This window comes from Colossoma macropomum, unplaced genomic scaffold (genome assembly GCF_904425465.1).
Source record: "Colossoma macropomum unplaced genomic scaffold, Colossoma_macropomum, whole genome shotgun sequence".
Taxonomy (NCBI): Eukaryota; Metazoa; Chordata; class Actinopteri; order Characiformes; family Serrasalmidae; genus Colossoma; species Colossoma macropomum.
In genome coordinates, this window is record NW_023494809.1 from 31333276 (window position 1) to 31355061 (window position 21786).

At 42.8% G+C, this 21786-nt stretch overlaps 1 protein-coding gene across 1 annotated transcript in view; it reads left to right on the plus strand.

Moving 5' to 3' along the window:
- acad11 (acyl-CoA dehydrogenase family, member 11) overlaps positions 1-21786 on the plus strand; it is a 146952-nt gene that overhangs the window by 97738 nt on the left and 27428 nt on the right. Inside the window, exons 14-15 of the mRNA XM_036558811.1 lie at positions 6173-6242; positions 16100-16185. Of these exons, the coding sequence (XP_036414704.1) occupies positions 6173-6242; positions 16100-16185 (156 nt within the window). The remainder of the gene's footprint in view (positions 1-6172; positions 6243-16099; positions 16186-21786) is intronic.

Here is a 21786-nt window from a genome sequence, read left to right on the forward strand (position 1 = left end):
TTGATGGTTCTATAGAGAACCATTGTCTTTACTGAAGAATCGTATCCAATATTTCAAGTTTTTGTGGTCTTTAAGACGTCAGTATATTATGAATAATACGCTGTAACTGTTTGTTTATGGTAATTCATTGATATCCGCTTTTTGATCACCACTTTAGAAATATGAGGCATTAAAATGTTCCTTATAGAACCGTGTTCTGCTCTGTTCATCATCAGATACATGAAGATTTCTCCATTTTTACAGCTTAGCGCCGTAACAGTATCATTTAATACATGAACCTGCAACAAAAATCTATCTAGTGATTCCAAACTTTGGGCTGTACTGTGAACTAAATCTGTACCACATTTCAAAACTATTGACCTGATAACTTTATTACAGAATGTGCTTTGATTCTTGTGTGCTTAGTGTCGATCAGTAGACTGAGGGAGACCCTCGTTTACAGTGTAGCCGAGCCAATACAGAAATCAGGGATTTAGAATTTAAATATTTACTGTTTAGCCTCTCAATCCCTGACCTCTGCGTTATATTTATAACAAATGCTAAAATAATCATAGTAGTGAATAAAAAAATCAATAAACCATTAAAAAAATTACAATATAAAATTACATGAATATAATAATACTGTGTTGTCTAGTGTGTAGGAACCAACTGAGAGAGAGAGAGAGGTGTGTGTGTGTGTGTGTGTGTGTGTGTGTGTGGGTGTGTGTGTGTGTGTGTGGGTGTGTGTGTTGGTGTGTGTGTTGGTGTGTGTGTGTGTGTGTGTGTGTGTGTGTGTGTGTGTGTTGGTGTGTGTTGGTGTGTGTGTGTGTGTGTGTGTGTGTGTGTGTGTGTGCATTCCTCTCATATTTGACAGCAGATGTCTGTCTGTGGTGAGTTCAACTGGTCATTCTGTTCTAGAAAATCTTTCACTTCTGCTGTGCTTCATAACATCTACACACACACAGACAGACAGACACACACACACACACAGACAGACAGACACACGCACACACAGACAGACAGACACACACACACACACACAGACAGACAGACACACACACACACACAGACAGACACACACACACACACAGACAGACAGACACACACACACACACAGACAGACACACACACACACACACAGACAGACACACACACAGACAGACAGACACACACACACAGACAGACAGACAGACAGACACACACACACACACAGACAGACAGACACACACACACACACACACACACACAGACAGACACACACACACACACACACACAGACACACACACCACACACACAGACAGACACACACACCAACACACACACACCCACACACACACACACACACACCCACACACACACACACACACACACAGACACACACACACACAGATCTGCTCTTTCGAGGGATGAATACATGTTAATATGTAATTATCTACCATTTTCTACACATCTTAATTACTTAATTATTGGTAATTAACCGTAATTGCAGTGTTTTGAAACTCATAAAAGGTGTTTAATCCAAATATAAATCACACAGGAACTCTCTGCACTAACCTCTCCAAGCTCCGCCCACTGATACATTCTTTCCCAGCTGCTGTTGCCAGGTTGGTTAAGCTTTGCAGAACATTGTCAAAACATTCAGCCCAACGAGAAACTTTACACACGTCAGGTTTTAACAGAGCACTTAACATACGACTTCAGAATTCACTCAGAGTTCTCTGGAGTGACTAATCACGCTTTTTACTGTGTGTGAGTCTCAGAGTTCTCTGGAGTGACTAATCACGCTTCTTTTACTGTGTGTGAGTCTCGGAGTTCTCTGGAGTGACTAATCACGCTTCTTTTACTGTGTGTGAGTCTCAGAGTTCTCTGGAGTGACTAATCACGCTTCTTTTACTGTGTGTGAGTCTCAGAGTTCTCTGGAGTGACTAATCACGCTTCTTTTACTGTGTGTGAGTCTCAGAGTTCTCTGGAGTGACTAATCACGCTTCTTTTACTGTGTGTGAGTCTCAGAGTTCTCTGGAGTGACTAATCACGCTTTTACTGTGTGTGAGTCTCGGAGTTCTCTGGAGTGACTAATCACGCTTCTTTTAGTGTGTGTGAGTCTCAGAGTTCTCTGGAGTGACTAATCACGCTTTTACTGTGTGTGAGTCTCAGAGTTCTCTGGAGTGACTAATCACGCTTCTTTTACTGTGTGTGAGTCTCAGAGTTCTCTGGAGTGACTAATCACGCTTCTTTTACTGTGTGTGAGTCTCAGAGTTCTCTGGAGTGACTAATCACGCTTCTTTTACTGTGTGTGAGTCTCAGAGTTCTCTGGAGTGACTAATCACGCTTCTTTTACTGTGTGTGAGTCTCAGAGTTCTCTGGAGTGACTAATCACGCTTCTTTTAGCGTGTGTGAGTCTCAGAGTTCTCTGGAGTGACTAATCACGCTTCTTTTAGCGTGTGTGAGTCTCAGAGTTCTCTGGAGTGACTAATCACGCTTCTTTTAGTGTGTGTGAGTCTCAGAGTTCTCTGGAGTGACTAATCACGCTTCTTTTAGTGTGTGTGAGTCTCAGAGTTCTCTGGAGTGACTAATCACGCTTCTTTTAGTGTGTGTGAGTGTGTCTTCTCCGTCTGGCATTCCGATGGACGAGTCTGGGTTTGGTGGTTGCCAGGAGACGGTACTTGTCTGACTGCATTGTGCCGAGTGTAAAGTTTGGTGGGGGGGGGATTATGGTGTGGGGTTGTTTATCAGGAGGTGGGCTCGGCCCCTTAGTTCCAGTGAAAGGAACTCTTAATGCTTCAGCACCAAGAGATTTTGGACAATTTCATGCTCCCAACTTTGTGGGAACAGTTTGGGGAGTTTGGCCCCTTCCTGTTCCAACATGACTGAGCCCCAGTGCACAAAGCAGCTCCATAAAGACATGGATGAGCGAGTTTGGTGTGGAAGAACTTGACTGGCCTGCACAGAGTCCTGACTCAACCCGATAGAACACCTTTGGGATAATTTAGAGCGGAGACTGCGAGCCAGGGCCTTCTCGTCCAACATCAGTGTCTGACCTCACAAATGCACTTCTGGAAGAATGGTCAGAAATTCCCATAAACACTCCTAACCCTTGTGGAAGAGTGGAAGCTGTTGTAGCTGCAAAGGGTGGGCCGACATCATATTAGACCCTAAGGATTAAGAATGGGATGTCACTCAAGTTCATATGTGTGTGAGGCAGACGAGCCAATACTTTTGGCAATATAATGTACTTTACAGAAAAAGGCTACCTGCCTCGTTTGGTATGTGAGGGAAAATCCTTCGGTGAGTCACACAGATGTTTCGAAATGATAGTTTCGTTCTGGCCAGGTTTAATCTGTCTTGTTGATCTGCTGTGTGGATATTGCTGGGCAGAGAGTTGAATAATAAACAGGAAAAGAGAACAAGAAGCCCAGTCGCTTCCTGTCCCCAGGGCCCGACTGTCGCTGGTCCCAGCCCTCCATTCCTGGCCGAGTCACTGTGTTTTATTCTTCTATGCTCGTTAGCTGGGACTTCACAGTGTTACTCATTACGGCTGTTAATCAAGCTGCGGTAAACAGAGGAGCCTCTAACCAGTAACGTTGTTGTTTGCTGTGATCATCCTCAAAAAAACTCAGATGTTCCAAATAAGCCTTTCTTTGGGTTTTTAATGAATCCAGGCATTCATGTGATCTACTATAAGGAAAAATACACCGGTCAGGCATAACATTATGACCGCCTCCTCGTTTCTGCGCTCATTGTCCATTTGATCAGCTCCACTTACTATATAGGTGCACTTTGTAGTTCTACAGTTACAGACTGTAGTCCATCTGTTTCTCTGATACTTTGTTAGCCCCCTTTTACCCTGTTCTTCAGTGCTCAGGACCCCCATGGACCCTCACAGAGCAGGTACTATTTGGGTGGTGGATCATTCTCAGCACTGCAGTGACACTGACGTGGTGGTGGTGTGTTAGTGTGTGTTGCGCTGGTCTGAGTGGATCAGACACAGCAGTGCTGCTGGTGTTTTTAAACACCTCAGTGTCACTGCTGGACTGAGAATAGTCCACCAACCAAAAATATCCAGCCAACAGCGTCCTGTGGGCAGCGTCCTGTGACCACTGATGAAGGACTAGAGGATGACCAACACAAACTGTGCAGCAGCAGATGAGCTATCGTCTCTGACTTTACATCTACAAGGTGGACCGACAAGGTAGGAGTGTCTAATAGAGTGGACAGTGAGTGGACACAGTGTTTAAAAACTCCAGCAGCACTGTCAAAAACTTCTCAGCACTGCAGTGTTACTGCAGTGCTGAGAATGACCCACCACCCAAATAGTACCTGCTCTGTGAGGGTCCATGGGGGTCCTGACCACTGAAGAACAGGGTAAAAGGGGGCTAACAAAGTATCAGAGAAACAGATGGACTACAGTCTGTAACTGTAGAACTACAAAGTGCACCTATATAGTAAGTGGAGCTGATAAAATGGACAATGAGCGTAGAAACAAGGAGGTGGTCAGAATGTTATGCCTGACCGGAGTATTTCAGTTAAAATAACAAAGGCTAGATTTCTAACAAATTTCAAGGCAAATCACAATCCCAGTGTAGCAATATAATCAGAATGTGATATTTTGTCATGTAGCCCCAGAATAGTGTGTGAATATCTGGACCTGCACTCGTGCAAAAGTGCACATTATCCTGCTTTATGCAGACGCACAGTGTTTCGGTTGTGTAGACTGAGAAAGAGCTCCATCTAGAGGGCAAAACACAAACACAAAATCCAGTGCAATGAAGAAGACCAGAGTTTCTCTCTCACGAGGCAAAATTTCTTGCTTAGTCTGCTGACTTTTAACTTTAATATTAAAATAAAAATGACTTTAAATTTTAAACTTTAAAATTTCTGTCTGACGACATTTTTTACCAGGTTGCATCACCGTGGCAAGTTTGGCTGCATGCCTAATCTGCTCTAGAGCAGGATCAGTTTGGAATTTCAGATCATAAACAGCTGTTGAACTAGTAAGAGCTTTGGACCAATCAGATACAGCCTTCATGTGGAGAGACACCCCTCTGATCCTTATTGGGTCTTTTTTTTCTTTGTGATATTTGTGCTGTCAGTCATGCAAAACACTGCTTTTCAGCAGAGGAAGCAAATTATACTACATCAATATTAAGAATACAAAGCAGTTATTACTCCAATAAACACGTCAGTCTTTCTTTTTACTGTTAGAAATGCTGTCAAACAAATAATCACTATTGACTGCATTCTTGTACATAGTTAAACATGATAATAATAATATTTATCATCAATGGTCTTATTTCAACCCCAAAGTAATTGATTTAAATTTCATTTTAAAGCAGCTGTATGAGTGGGAAAAATAAGCTTGATCAGAATGGATTTATTACTTTTAATAACTCAGTAACATGAATGTATGATTCACATAAACTGAACGATAAAATTGTATGATTTCCATAGTGCAGTTTCCACTTTTCATCAGTGAGAGTAACAGTGCCTTCATGTTCCATCCAATAAGTGTTTACGCACTATATGGCCTAAAATCCGGTGATAATTGGTGGGGGTGGGGGTCGGGGGGGGGGCTGTACACGGGCCAAAATTTATCGGGTTTGGAATATTTTGAATAATAATTATTTTGACTGTATCTTTTTGTGACAGTACTGGTTCTTTTCTGTCCGTTTCAACTTAACAGATGTCAGAATACGTTGTGATTTATCGTGTGTCATGAAAGTTTCTTGAAGTATCGTGATTAGATTTTTATATTTTTTATCGTTTTGTTGGATTTTGTGAAGCTGAAACTTAGTCAGGAACCTTGTGTGAGTTGGAGATGAAGAGTTCAAACAAATCACAAACAGAAAATACGAACTAACCGAATGTGTGTGGGATTATTCGTATAGTGAGAAGCACAAAATGCAACTAACTTCTACGACTGAACTTTGGAGGCGTGGAAAAAACATTTCTTCAAAAACTGAAAGCAGGTCTCCTGAAAAGACCTGGAGCTATAAAGGGGAAAATAAGGGGAGAATAACTTTAAGTGCTGTTTTGACTGGAAATTAAATCAAGGAAAGGGTGGGCTCTGAATTAGACAGTACTGTACTGTAAATGTCGTATATGGGTCCTTTATGTCTGTCAGTCTTGCTCCCAGAACCCCTTTCAGAGTTTCTCACTTTGTCAGAATTCATCACCGATTTTTTTTCTCTCTAGGTGCCGGTAATTCAATGTGCAGGATCGCCGTGGTGATGTGCAGGAATAAAACAGCTGACCCGAACAACAGGTACTGATCTGTTACCTTGTTAACACAGTCCAGCCTTTACACATCAGTGTAGAGCTGTGTGTGTATATAAGGGTGTGGTTGTGTTTGTATGTATTAGAGCTCGGCGTTGTTATGACAGTGAATACCAGTATGACGGTGTGTTTTGGTGTGAATTTTCCCATACAGTGGATCTTGTGATTGATCCATTGCCAAAAGCGTCAGTCAGGCAAACCCTAGCTCTGCCTCAAGATAAACATCAGCTTTAACAATTTCTTATAGACTCAACAAAAGAACAGTTTAGACCTGAAGAGGTAGCTGCAGCACTGAGCTTCGCTTCCTACGTTAATCACGAAGCTAGTCTAGTGCATAAAGCATGACGGAGACCGGAAAATCAACAGAACAGCTGCGTTCCAAAGCCGAGGCTGCAGCCGAGGTAGTGCGGGTCCTCAGTAGGGCTGTCCTATGAAGACTCCTCCTTAGTAGCCTATTGGTCACACAGATGGATCAGCGCTATTGAGGCTGTGTGGTGACGACACCAGAGCGGCGCCAAACTCGTGAGGGAACTGGAGAGAGAAAATGGAGCCTGACTGAGTTTGTTAGTTTTTCATTTCTTCACAGAAATGAAGGAGATGATCTTATGTGGTACGATAAACTACTTAAGCAGTGGAACACAGAGGGAGTGTGTTATAGAGTGTGTTATAATAAAGTAATAAATTAATAAACTGGGCCGTGAACGCGGCGTTTAATATGTTTTAATGTTCGCTGTTCCTTCACCAAATTATAGTTCCTTAACGAGCAGCTTGTTGCTACGTCAGAGTAACGAGCTCCGCCCACTCGCTGCTCAGTCTGCTGTAAGCCTCGGCTTTTGAAGTACAGACTGGGCCATAAAACTGCCGCAATATCAGGTTCAGCTCAGTTTTGTCGGTGTTTTCCAGATCAGTATTAATGTTGTTTTGTTCCAGCCAGTCTGTAAAGCATCTTACAGCCCGTTTAGTTTGGCGAATGGTGTTGGGTTCATTTCTGGCTGATTCCAGGTTGTTCAGCTGTTCTTCTGTCTCAGCTGCCGACTGAAAAGCTGCTCAGTGGTGATGACAGTTTGGGAATTTAGTGTCGTCTCATCTTCAGAGTCTGACCAAATCGGCTGTCGGTCAAATGTGATCTTAAAGTGTCCATTTTCTGTTTGTGTCAAAGTAAGAAGTAAAAACGTTCAGATGTCTTGAGCGTCTCCTACAGCTGTCAAAGACGTTGCTTAGCAACGGCGTCTCAGCGGAGTGATAGTGTTTGTGTAAATCCCGTGATGTTATGGTGAAATAACAGCACAGTTAGAACGCTTCTCAACCAATCAGCTCGCGTGGCCGTCATATAAATATACATAAATACTTCTAAATAAAATACGATATATGGACGATGTATGATATTTGGACGAACGCTTTAATAAATCAGTCATTTTACACTTTATAAGGTGACGAAGACGAATTCGAGGACGTGAACAACTTACATTTTAAAACGAGCTCTGCTCCAACGGCTTCGTTTCCCGCCATGTTTGCAGTGCTGTTTCCTTCACGTTGTTCATGCGCAGAGAACTGTGGGTAACCGAAGGCCTGGAATGATGCATCAGTTGCATCCTCAAAACCACTCAGAATGAAGGCTGCATTTCTAGGCTGTATAAAGAGGGTCCTTTACTTTGGAGCATCCTGCTGTGACAAAGCAGCCGAGAAATGCAGCCTAGACTTTGGAACGAAGCTGCTGTGTCGTCTGACCAGGCTTCGACTAACTTTCACCTACGACTGTAATTATGACCACTGGAGTCACTCTTGGCAACTTTACACAGCAAAGTGAGGATTGTGAGAGCACTTCTAACTCTGCTAACTGAAACATGCTGTTATGAGTTAATAGCTATGAGTTAATACTTCTTTCCTCTACGTTTAGCAAACAGGGCTGTCAAAATCCAAATATTAATCCAATTCAGTGAAAAAAGCACATTTGAATGTAAAAAATATGAATGCTGGAGTTCCAGCATAAACAGTTGGAAACATTATCACCCCAGACGACTGCCGAGTGGAAGAGCACCGCATTGCTAAACTAAACAAGACCAGTGTGTATTTATAATCAGATTTATAAAAGATTTAATAGTAGATCTAAACCTGTGGCTACATGATTAGCCTCTTTTTTGCTGTTGCGTTTATACCAGTTTGCTGACCACACCATGCGATGTTGGCACAGATCATCACTTTGCAGTTGTTTCTTTTCTAGAACTCTGTTGGACCAAACAAATTAAACCTAGCGAGAAACAACAGATCAGCCCTTAAAACTCATCCAACTGCCGGGTGAACTTAATATGAGCCTAATTTAGCAGGCCTGGAATAGGGAGCGGTCACTGTTAAATACAGCACACACTGAAATGTTATTAGGTCAGCTACAAAACGCAGCATAGAATAGAGCTCTGAGGTCGAGTCGACATTCTGTAGTCGTCATCATGCCCGTTTTAGGCGCTCCAGGTCTAAGCTGGTTTTCTCAGTGATAAAAATGAGAAACATTTTCAAAAAATATTGCTACAGGTGGGAAATATGACATTATTTAATCATAATCATGATAAATTATGTCACAATATGCTTTTATTAGCATATTGTGGATTATAGAGAGCAATTAGGCCTGCTTAACTGAATTTAGTGCGGTGCAGTTTGTAAAACGTTGAATAAAAATCATTGTAGTTGTAGGTTTATTTGTTTTTTGTCTGTTCCAGCTTGTTAAATCTTTGTGGAATTATGTTTTTGCCATATCGCTCCCTGGTTCTGAATATAAATGAATCAACTTTATTTAGAATTATCAAATTATCCAAATAATAGAAAATATGTTGATATAAATTTGAGTTCAAATCGCCCAACGCTAGTACATATACAGTCGGTGCCCCTGTTCACATTACATGCTTTGTTGATTTTCTACAGTCAACAAACTTATTTGCAGCATTTGTCTCATAATTTTAGTGCCCAATCCACATTTTATGTTTTTAATTTTCTTCCAATACGTTAAATTCAGTGGATACACAGTAATTGAGTATTATACAACAGTTAGTTTCGGCCTCGCGAGCTGATTGGTTGAGAGGAGTTCTAACTGTGCTGTTATTTCACCATAACATCACGGGTTTTTCACAAACACTGTATCACTCCGCTGAGACGCTGTTGCTAAGCAACGACTTTGACAGCTGTAGGAGACGCTCAAGACATTCGAACGTTTTTACTTCTTACTTTGACACAAACAGAAAACGGACACTTTTAAGATCACATTTGACCGACAGCCGATTTGGTCAGACTCTGAAGATGAGACGACACTAAATTCCCAAACTGTCATCACCACTGAGCAGCTTTTCAGTCGGCAGCTGAGACAGAAGAACAGCTGAACAACCTGGAATCAGCCAGAAATGAACCCAACACCATTCGCCAAACTAAATGGGCTGTAAGATGCTTTACAGACTGGCTGGAACAAAACAACATTGATACTGATCTGGAAAACACTGACAAAACTGAGCTGAACTTGATATTGGGGCAGTTTTATAGTTCAGTCTGTACTTCAAAAGGCGAGGCTTACAGCAGACTGTGCAGCGAGTGGGCGGAGCTCGTTACTCTGACGTAGCAACAAGCTGCTCGTTAAGGAACTATAATTTGGTGAAGGAACTGCGAACATTAAAACATATTAAACGCCGCGTTCACGGCCCAGTTTATTAATCTATTACTTTATTTATTTAACTGTTGTATTAAAGCAACAGAACACTCGAGGAGTGTGTTATCGCCAATAACATCACGGCTGTGATGATCTACGGCGACCAAATCACAGCCGTGATGTTATTTCGTGATAACACACTCCCTCTCGGGTTCTGTTGCTTAATTAAAATGTGCAGAGATGCGTCTCTGTCGAGGATGTGTAGGGTTACTTATTTACACTTAGAAAATCAACAGAACATGGAATTTGATCAGGGGTGCCCAGACTTTTGCATATGACCATCATGGTACCGTGTTTAGCAGGAAGTGGAGGTTTGGAGCTGTATTTCTATGTAATGTGAGATGGTCAGCAGAAAATTGTGCATGTGTTAGCATCAAGCTAATTTCATCCAGCCTGACAGATCCAGAAAGAAATTCCACTCACAAACTCCTCTTTATGAGACGCGCACATGCACACGGCCGCTGGCCGAGAGCAGGAGCTGTGGTCAGTGTCGAGGTCTGACTGTCTGCATTCCTCTCGCTGAACCGTCTGCTGAATGCTGAACACATTCCCAGCCCTGAACTGCTGCTGAGTTCACCACTCTGACTCCCAGCAGGCCGGAGCTGAGGAAGCTTCTGTCTAAAAACAAAGGCAGAGATTTGGGGGTGAAAAGAATAATATGATGTGTGATGATAAAGAAGGAATGAAAATCATAATAATAAAGAAAAGTGGTCAGGAAGTTTGGCAAAAGATTTCACCTCATTTAACTGCTGAGGTGTTTTTCTGCAAATCAGCTAAACCCAACGTGAATCCAAAAAGTGCAGATTCAAAACTCTGAAAACATTTAAAACAGTGACCCCTTAAATGACCAGGGGTCCAACGTTTTATTACACGCATCTATAAGCTAAGAATAGCTCGGCCAGTTTGCATTGAAGTCCCTGTAGTTACTGAGTAATAAGCCTTAGTGTGTAATAAGCGCAGGATTTTAATGGGTTTAAACAATAAGAAGGAATAAATTTAAGCTGACTTGACAAAGCTGTTGCTTTACTGTAGGTGGTTGCTAAGGTGTTGCTAGGCCATTGCTGTGCTGTCCCAGGTGGTTGCTAAGGTGTTGCTAGGCAGGTGCTAATGTATTCCAGGTGGTATATAAGGTGTCATTAGGTGGTTGCTGTGTTATCTCAGGTGGTTGCTATTGTATTAGTTAGCCATTGTTAAGGTATTGCAGTTGTGCTAAGGTGTTGCTAGGCCATTGTTATGGTATCGCAGGTGGTTGCTAAGGTGTTGCCAGGGCATTTCTGTGGTATCCCAGGTAGTTGCTAAGGTGTTGATAGGCCGTTCCTGTAATGTCTATGAAGGGCAATGTGAGAGTCATTTGTTGCAGTTGGAGCAGGATGGATTAGGATGAAGCTTAACCCTTAGAAGTCTGTCGTTGACCCCTTAAATGGCCAGTGGCCAGTCGGTGGGCCCAAAGTTTAATTACACACTTCTATAAATTAAGAGCTCAGCCAGTTTGCATTGAAGTACCTGTAGTTACTGAATAATAAGCCTTAGTATGCAAGAAGCCTGAGATTTTAAGGGATTGACAACTAGAAGGGGAAAGTTTGTGTGTGTGTGTGTGAGAGAGAGAGTGTGTGTGTGTGTGTGTGTGTGTGTGTGTGTGTGTCTGTGTGTGAGAGAGAGTGTCTGTGCCTGTGTGTGTGTGTGTGTGTGTCTGTGTGTCTGTGTGTGTGAGTGTGTCTGTGTGTGTGTGTGTGTGAGTGTGTGTGTGTGTGTGTGTGAGTGTGTGTATGTGTGTCTGTGTGAGAGTGTGTGTGTGTGTGTGTGTGGTGTGTGTGTGTGTGAGGTGTGTGTGTGTGTGTGTGAGTGTGTGTGTGGGTGTGTGTGGGTGTGGATGAGGCTGTGAGAGAGTGAAAGTTTGCTGTACTTTAAACATCTTTAAACACAATAACGTCTCCACCCAGCAGCGCCGCACATACACCACACTCCTCCTGTTCCTCCTCCGGCTGCAGCGCCGCACAGACACCACCCTCCTCCTGTTCCTCCTCCGGCTGCAGCGCCGCGCTGTTTAATGGAAGTTCTCATTCCTCCTGTTTGGCAAAGTCAAACGTCCCTCAGTCGTTAGTAAACAAACCAAAACTCGAGCAGCTTCTTCTGTCCTTCAAAGGAGGAAGGAGGTCAGAACAGCCACAAGTCCAAGTCAGGAGATTAGATAGAAGGTAATCCATCTGCGTAAGGAAGGAGAAAGTTGAAGCTTCCAAAACTGGGGCTGGATTCACGAAAGTGTCTTAAGAAAGAAGATCTTCTTAAATGTGTGTTTTTTCTCAACTTCATTCTTCAGAAAAATGTAATGAAAAAACGTTATGCTTCAAAAAACGTCTTAAGAATTATTTTATTTATTTATTAACTCTTTTCTGAAGAATAATTCTAAGAAGGTGATATTCTTGAAAACGTTCTTAAATCAGCCTCTCACTCGTCTCAGGCTGTGAAAGTTGACGAGGTCAGCATCTAATCTCAGCGCTGCCTCTGCTGCTCCTCATCCTCATCTCTTGCTTTCTGCCGTCACCCCACAATCTTCATATTTTCTAAGGAGGTTTTTTCCTGTTGGCTCTTTCTTCCAGCATCATCTGTAGTTCTTGTTTGCTAAATATTTTAAACGCGTGGTTTGATGTTTTTCTCCACTGTGCTCCTCTGAGGGAATCAGCCCTTTTCCATAACCGAGGGGTAAAACAACTTTCACTATTGCTTTCCGGACAGTTACTAACCTCAGATTTATATCGAGGCGTTCGTATCACTTCAGCCACCACAGAAAGGTGTCTCACTTTATCTTCGTCATAGTCGCCGAGATTGAAATTCGAGGACGTGTCCAGAACTGTTGGAGAACCAAACACACAACAATGTGGGAGGCCAGACTAAATAAAGGATATAAATGCTTTGTGGAAAAACTCCTTCACAGCTGTCAGAGCACAGTAACGTCAGCTAAAGTCTACAGAGAGATAAATCAATGGATAGATGAAAATAACTAACCAAATCGCTGGATTAGCCATGTTAGCTGGAGATGCTGAGGCAACTCACTAACAATAAATACACTCTTTTCACATTTCCACATTTTTTCTGCTGGAAGTTTATATTGCAGGTGATGCTGCTTCAGCTGAAGCAACAACAATAACAGCGATGATGAGTGGAGCGTGAACAGCTCACTCAAGTGTTGGAGTTTGAACAAAAACAGTCTCATCTCAGGTTCAGTGGTTTGTCTGCTGACGATGATCAGAGGAGAAATGAGTTTGTGCAGTTAATAAAGGAATAATCTGTCATACGGAGGAAAAGAGGCTCTGTCTGTGTTTCAGCTCTGCTGACTGACGTTAATGTGCAGTAGGTGCTGTAAAGTTGCTGCTTCAGCCGCTTTCAGAGGAACAGTTTTCATTTTCTCCCTCTAAAGCTGTCGGCATCTCTGCTCAGATGTTCGCTAACTGGAGTCGGTGTTTGTGTACGCATGCTGGGATGTGTGCATGTTTAGCTTTTTGCCAAGTAGTTTATTGTTAACATGGCTAATCTAGCATTTTGGGTTATTTTCACCATTGATCAGTTAATCGCTCTGAAGATGTGAGCCAGCTGATGTTACTGTGCTCTGACAGCTGTGGACTCCCACATTCTGGTGTGTTTGGTGTTCTCCAATCAAAGTGACACACATTCTGTGGTGAGCTGAAGTGATACAAACGACTCTGTTTCTGAGGACAGTGAGGTAACTGTCTGTGAGGCAATAGCGGAAGCATTTACCCAGCATTCACACACTTCCTTGTTCTTGTGGAGGGTCTATTGGCAAAAAGGTAAACATGCACACATTCCTAGGCCTAGGGGCGCGCCGGGTCGTCAGGGTCCGTAGCGCCACTGTAGACGTTTTCCACAAACACCGACTCCAGTGAGCGATTCATTTGGTCCCACTGAGCTCTCGCTCTCTCAGATACCGACAGCTTTAGAGGGAGAAAATGAAAACTGTTCCTCTGAAAGCGGCTGAAGCAGCCATCAGATAAACAACACTTAAAGCTTTCATCTCTGAGAGAGAGGAGAAAATCAAGCTGCTTCAGATCTGAAAACATCCACAGGTGTTTCTGTCCATCCTTCCACTGTGAGAAGGCGACTCAGCGCTGTGGGTCTGAAAGGATGTGTAGCTGTCAAGAAGAACCTCACTGAGAAAAGGAGACAGACACATCAAACAAAGAAGCTGAACGATGGACTGACCACCCCAGAGTCCAGACCTCAACATCACTGAATGTGTTTGATTACTTCAGAAAATCATCAACCAGCTTCTAAGACTGAACTTTGGAGGTGTGTCTGCAGATTCTTTGAGGAGCTGAAAGTGAGGCTCCTGAAAAGAGTGGAAGCTGGAATAAAGGTGAAGAGTGACTCACTGACTCACAGCTGAGAGTAGAGTTAGGAGTTGAGGCTTCTGTGTGATTTTCTGTTAAATATGTTTTCTGCTTATTTTTATACTGATGTGGAAAAATGACCAGCTGGTGCTGGGAACATCTGTTTTGACTGGAAATTAAATAAATGCTGGGTGGTCTCTGTCAGTACTGTACATTGAACTGGACAGACCAACACACACACACACACACACACACACACACACACACCCACACAGTGTATGGGATTTAATATTCATATCTGTAACAGACAGACAGCTCAGTGCAGTGAGATTCAGCCTCCAGCTCCACTAATATGCCTGTGTGTGTGTGTGTGTGTGTGTGTGTGTGTGTGTGTGTGTGTGTGTGTGTGTGTGTATCATGCTATTCCCTGAAATTGATCTCATTCTGTTACACACACTCTCTCTCTCTCTCTCTCTCTCTCTCTCTCTCTTTTTTCTTTCTCATCCCTCTCTCTCTCCCTCTCTTCCTCCTCCGCTCCCCAGGGAGACTCTCCCTGTATTAGAATTCATCTCTAGCTCTCTGATTCTCTCTCTTCACTGCCTCGCCCAAATATAATGGTCATGTCTGCCTCAGAGCATGCAGTCACTCTGTTAGGGGAGAGAGAGACAGGAAGAGAGAGAGAAACAGAGAAGTAGAGACAGAATGAGAAAAAGAGGGAGAGAAGGAGAGAGTAGAGACAAAGGAAGAGAAAGAGAGAAAAAGAGCAAAAGAGAGAGAAGGAGGGGCGAAAAAGAGAGAGACAGAAGGAGCTAAGGAGTAAGAGACAGAGGAGAGAAAGAAATAGAGAGAGAAGGTGAAAGAAGGAGAAAGAGAGAGGCAGAGAAATAGAGACAAAGGGGGATAAAGAGGGAGAGAGAGAGCAAAAGGAGAGAGAGAAGGGGGAATAGAGACAAGGAGAGAAAGAGGGAGACAGAAAGAGTAAAAGACAGGGAGAGAGAGAGACAGAGAGAAGGAGAAAGGCAGAAAGAGGGAGAGAATTAGAGATAAAAGGAGAGAAAGAGGGGAAGAGAGAGAGAGAAGGAGAGAGGCAGAGATAGAGAGAGAAAGAGCGAGAGTGGGAGAGAAATAGAGACAGAATGAGAGAAAGGGAGACAGAGAGGGAGAGAAAGAAAAAGAGTGAGACAGGTGACGAGAGAGAAAAAGATGGAGAGAGAGAGAAAGAGCGAAAGAAGGAGAGAGAAGTTGGGGAATAGAGACAGAAGGAGAGGGAGGGAGACACAAAGAGTAAGAGACAGGAGGAGAGAGAGAGAGACAGAAAGGAGGAGAAAGAGAGAAAGAGTGAGAGACAAGGAGAGAGAAAAGGAGAGAGGCAGAGATAGAGCGAGAGAGTGGGAGAAAAATAGAGACAGAAGGAGAAACAGGGAGACAGAAAGAGGGATACAGAGAGAGGGAAATAGAGAGAAAATAGGAGAGAGGGAGAGATAGAAAAAGAGGGAAACAGAAAGAGTGAGACAGGTGACGAGAGAGAGAAAAAGACAGAGGGCGAGAGACAGAAGGAGAGAAAGATGAAGAGATACAGAGTGAGAGACAGAGAGAGAGAGAGAGCAAAACGCTTTGTACTCACTCGTCTCCTGTATAGCTTGTAAAGCCTGTTCCAGTTCAGTGTCCAGCGAACAGTGTGACCACATTTCAGGCTAAATCTGATACAATACCGAACAGCAGTGCAGTGTGTGGATCAGCAGGGATCTGATGTGAGGGTCCAGTATTCTAGTGTGTGTTACAGGTGTGATCAGTGTTTTGTGTGTGTGTGTGTTACAGGCATGGTCAGCACAGCATGATCTTGGTTCCTATGGACACACCTGGAGTGAGAAAGATCCGAGCGCTGACTGTGTTCGGAGCCGACGGTGAGAGACTGAGGCTTTTATCCTTCACTCTCTGATAAACTGATTATGCTCGTCTGTTTTTTCTCTTTTCTCTTCAGTGTGTTGCAGCTTTTTGTGCATGTAAACATTGTGCGAGTCCGAAAGCTCAGCGTCCCTCCAGAGGGAGAAACTCTGTCCCACAGAATCCGCTTTTCTCAGCTGCTGAAATGCTTAGTTGGAATTCCAGCCCTTTTCCTTTGTTACTGGGTGACATCATTTCGTAACACAGTCCTTACTGCCCACCTACCGCCGAGCTCAGCCCCCTCACGCAGCGGCCTCACACAGCGGCTACTGGAGGAGGAAGAGTGTGTTCAGTGCTGTAGCATGTGGAGAGATGCTGACCGGACTTTCAGGATCCACTCTGGATCAAACTGATCCAGCAGACCCGACGCCGCTGGAGAAACAGCCACAGCGGAGTTACAGCTGCTCAGGAGCGAAGGGTCTGTCTGCAGACCGCAGGACAGGGGTGGAACCTGGAGGGGCGGAACCACTCTGGAGGTGGACCTCTCAGAACAGAGCGGGCGAGCTGACCAATCAGGGAACGCTGGGCTCATTGCGAGACACAGGAGCTCTAACAGAGCGTTTCAGACAGAGGGTTAAAGGAGACGAACAGAGAAAAAATGTGTTTTTGGAACGTTGAAGCTGTAAATCTATTCTAGTAGAGCCTAAATAGAGCATAATAAGCCCACTTAGAATAGAACCATCACAGGATTCCCACAGGTCCCAAAAAGGAAATTAAGTTGTGGTTGTGTGGCTGCAATAAATGTAATCTTAATAAGGAATAATTTTATAGTAGAACTGAAAGGAGCAACTTCTAAGCTTTTTAATACCTTTTTGAAAACCTTAACAGTGGAAAATAATACAGTTTTGGCTGCGCAACTGTGCACAAAAGCTCTAATATGGTCTGTATTTATGTCTGTTTTATGCAAACAGTGCTCATTTTCTGACCAGTGAACAGCTGGCGGCTGAATATTTTTGGCTGGCAATATGAACCAGAAGTCCACAACACAAATATAGCCATTTCATTAACTGTCCAGAACCACCAGTGAACCTACATGTCTTCTTTGTTTTATATGTAATGTTTATGATCGTAAAATAGGGATAAGTCTGAAAAAGCACCTCTCGACCATGACAAAAGGAAATTAGGCCAAATCCTAATTCTAAGCTCAGAACTGTCATAATACTGGCTCGGACATCAGGCAGAGTGTTTGCAACTGTTTTGGTGGTTTCCTAGCTAACGTCTCTGAAGAACAGCAGGCTGTGTTAGTACCCAGTTCAAACCTAATGACTGAACCAGGGTTTTGGGATTTTGTGCTTTTTTAGGTTGGTTTTACACTGCAAGGCTAAAGTGAACCAAATTACACACGAGGGGGTCGATTTTATTGGTCATCAGATGGTTTGCAGGGATGCATGCACTCTGTTACTCACACACTGACCACCATGAAAATAGAAACACAGGAAACACTTAACCCTTAGAACCATAGGGTAATTTGGGGTAATTGTTTGGTTTTTGGGTCAATTACAATTACACTTATAAATTATTTACATGACACAGTCACACATGGCATATGTTGTTATTTTCAGGAGACACTGGGCTGCTCAGATATGCCATAATTTGACATGTAAATGCTAACAGAAATTTGATATCTTTATGAATTTGAGGCATTTTTGATCAAAAATTTACCTAGCGCCTTCAAAATTTTGCTAATTTTTGCTTGTACAGATCTTTAACACGTGATACCGTTTCAGAAATTGTTAGTCTGGAGTGTCTGTGAGCTGAAAGTGCAATACTTTAGATGGTGATTCATTCTATTGGTTATTATTAGATAAAATTAAACAATGAGCATAAAGTGGGCATGTTTTTATTGATTTTCTGTCCTCTTGGATTCAGGCTGAGTGCTAAAACTCTGATACACAGCAAGACTGGCTTTATTTTTAATTACAAATTGAGTTGCATATTTAATATCTTATATTTTTAATACTCAAAATCAATGTTAACTGAAAGACAGAGCTAAATCTTCTTGATTTTATGATAATATTTGTCATAATTATTGTTATTTATCTGTTATAATATGTTTTTTAGGGCCTGTTTGTGTGCTTTTGAGGGAAAGTCCACTCAGTGTAAGTGGCTTTGAACAGTGAGTCTACTACGCGTGTTGCAGGGTACAGGTCCTAAGGGTTAACGTCTAATTTTATCAATATGTAATACAGATTCAATGTAGTCAATATCAGTATGTAGATATTGCAGCAGGTCACTGATACTTGGCCAAAAAATACACTCCATATGGAGAAATCAGAGACATTTTTGGTTATTTTTCATTGCTCTGCCGTTATTAACAGCAGCTCGTGCTGCAGGACGAACAGCAGCTCTGTGTGAAGTAAAATATTAAATAGGCAGTTTATGCCGACAGTACAGAGGTGATGTGCACTGAGGAAAACCTGCTCTGGTGTTAAATTCTCTCAGTTGATTCAGACCACCGTAAAAAAGTGTTCCCACCAGCTAACTGAAGTAGGTTCACTAGAAATGAACTGAGACCTGCGATTTTTTCCAGAACAGTTCGGTTGTTTGGTGCAGACCTGAACATGACTGGAGTTCACACTAAAACAGACCGAACTAAAGAAAAAGGTACCCCAGCCTGCAACAAAATGTAGACGTGAAAGCGCCCTCAGTTAAGAAATATGCAGACCGACTTCACAGTAAAGTCACAGTGTGGTAACAAACTGTGGTCCAATGCATTAATTCATTTATTCGGATTAGTTAACTGCAGCTCCTCGCACTGAACACAAACTCTCGATGGCTGTACTTTACTTTATCTCCAGCTGAAATGGAGATCTCATTTATTTATTTATCTTTTTACACTTTTTTGGGGGGATTTTTTCCCCAGTTTAGCCATGTCGGGACCAAGGGCTGTCCCCTTCAACCCCAGGCCTCCAGCATAATATTATGAATAAAAAAAGAAATCTTTAATACTGGCTAAACAATAATAACTGTTTTAAGTCTAAGTTCTCAAAAGATGTTGAAAAGGAAAGAGTCTTCAGACGCTGAGTTTGTGGAAAGAGGGAAAAATGCTTCTTCTTTATTTCAGCATCAGGTGGAACAACTGCGCAAATACAGTGTTCCAAACAACAGTTTAGGTACCATTAATCTGGGGTAGTTTGATATCCGCCCACCTTACTTCTCTAATTTGTATATTAGCTCATTCTCTAATAGATGCATCTCTTCGTCCATCAGTTTGGCCTTCGCATGATGAGCTCACTCCTCAAAACTGGTTTCAACCGGTTTTTACCAGCCTGCTCTATCTTTCAAGGTCAACTTGCCCCTCTCTTCACTGGGTCAGTAGGTACACACAGGCCTCTCTGTGAACCCAGGGCCTTTCCAGTGTCTAGACTCTCCTATGCAGACAGACTAAGGCCTCCCTTTGTGAGAGAATTAATATTCTCTGTTAGCCACTACTGCCTATTTGGTTATTGATTACTATATCTAATCTGTTTGATTACTGATTAAGGGAATATTTATTCAAAATCTCCATCAATCTCCATCCAGTTCCACCCACTAGTTAGGTCTCCCCCAGTCACACGCTAGGAAGGTGAAGGCTAGCAAAGGCTTCCTCTGAGACTTGTGAAGCTGCTAGCGCAACATCACTGGACAGCTGAATGCGCTCGGCGGAGAGCGCTAACTGTCAGTTCTGTTACGTCAGCTAACAGACGCCTGCGCTGGCTAACATCGAGCTGAGTGATGGGGGAGAAGGAGAGGGGCCGTCCTGCCCACCCAGGGAGAGTGAGGACAATTGTGCTTTCTTGGGCCCAGTCCCATTTCACCCCTCGCCCCCACCACTGAGCCCTTAGCCCTCTGTTTGGAGTGTTCCCGTCTAGGGGTAGGGGGTCCTGATTGTTATTGAGATAGAGGGGGAGGGTGAAGTGTTGGGGCTACATGACCCTCCAAACGGAGGTTTTTCAGAGACTCCAAACAGAGAGTTATGAGGAAAAAAGAAAAACTGGTGAGACGGAGAACAAGAAACCAAAGAAACCCACAAATGTGAGAATTAGTTAGTTAATGTATCTTAGTTTAATGTTGTTTCAGTGTATTATGCTTGTTTTCTTCACAACAAGCATAAAAAATCGCTAATAGCATGCTAATGACTCGGTAGCTAGCTAGCTAATTTTCCCGTTCCAGCTTAAATAGTCCAGCAGTTCTGATGCCTGAAGCGCCAGAATGTAACTGCTGTGTCATTTAAGGTGGAACGGGAGAATCAGAACGAGAAGCTGGTGAATATCTGACTTCAGCTTCATATCACTGAAGAATTAGGGGTGGTGATAATAAATAATTGCCCCCCTCTTTGAAGTCATATGATGCCCTAAATGTAACTAAAGCCCAGCAGTGAGGAGCTGAACTTTACCCTCCTCTGCTGTCACTGCAGACGGGCAGGGTCGCCTACAGAGCAGCGCTGGTAGCTGTTAATGAAGTGATGCTCTTTTTATTTGAGGAGAAACGGGACTGGGCCTTGGACTCCCGGCCATGGTCGGCTGTAGCATTACCAGGGATCGAACTCACAGTCTGCTGATGATTCCTTGTATGTGTAACATATTTGGTGAAATAAAGTGATTCTGACTCTGGTTCTAAAAACACTTCCAACACTGAAATGGAAGGTTTAATTAGTTCTGCTCATTAGTTTCTGTAAGCAGTGTAGTGGTGGGTCAAATGCCCACTCGCCCCTGTGGTTCTGGTGGCTCTGCTGTTGTGTGTAATAATTGAGAAGTAGCTTTTAGGCATTAAATTAAAGAGGCTTTGGATGTCTGGTTTCAATCAACACCACTGTAAACAATTCCACAAGTTTCTCCACCAGTTTTTCAAAAGGCCTGTAATTTAACCATAGAAATGTAAAGTGATTCAGAGTAGTTTGATGTGAAAAACTCCATTCTAGTGAAACTCACTCATTCTGGAACCAGACACCCACAGTGTTTTATGCCTGCAAAAGCTCCCTCACTGAAGATTATGACATGAAATGGTCACAGATACTCTGCCTGACAGGGCAGGGCGTTTTACGGCAAAATAGTACACAGGAAAGTATTTGGATTTACCAAAGTTATTTTTGGATGTTAGAACACATTTAAAACGTGTAGGTCTGGGTTCACCGACCATTTTGCATAGCAAATTAAGAAAAAGCTGTATTTGTGATTTGGGATATTTGTCGATATCTCAGTCCCTAGTTGTTACTCCTGGTTGGTAAACTTCTCTACAGTGAATCGTGTTACATAAAAAGACACTGGTTGACTTTGTTTACATCTCAGCGATTGAGTTATGCAGAAATTTAGAATAAACTGCTTGAATTCCCTTTAATAAATTAAAAAACTGTTATCGAGAAATACCATAAAGGCTTTTTCCATTTAATACAGCACTGAGTTCATCACTGCAGTGGAGTTTTTTGGTTCAGCCAGACTTCAGTAAACAAGTTGCCGTGTTTTGGTAGTCGTGTTTTGCAGAATTGGCAAACTGTTTTTGGGAACAAAACACCAGTGTTTTGCTTCCGTACTATTTTGGGCTGTAGTGTCTCTCAAACAGGATATTTATCCATTTTAATGCTG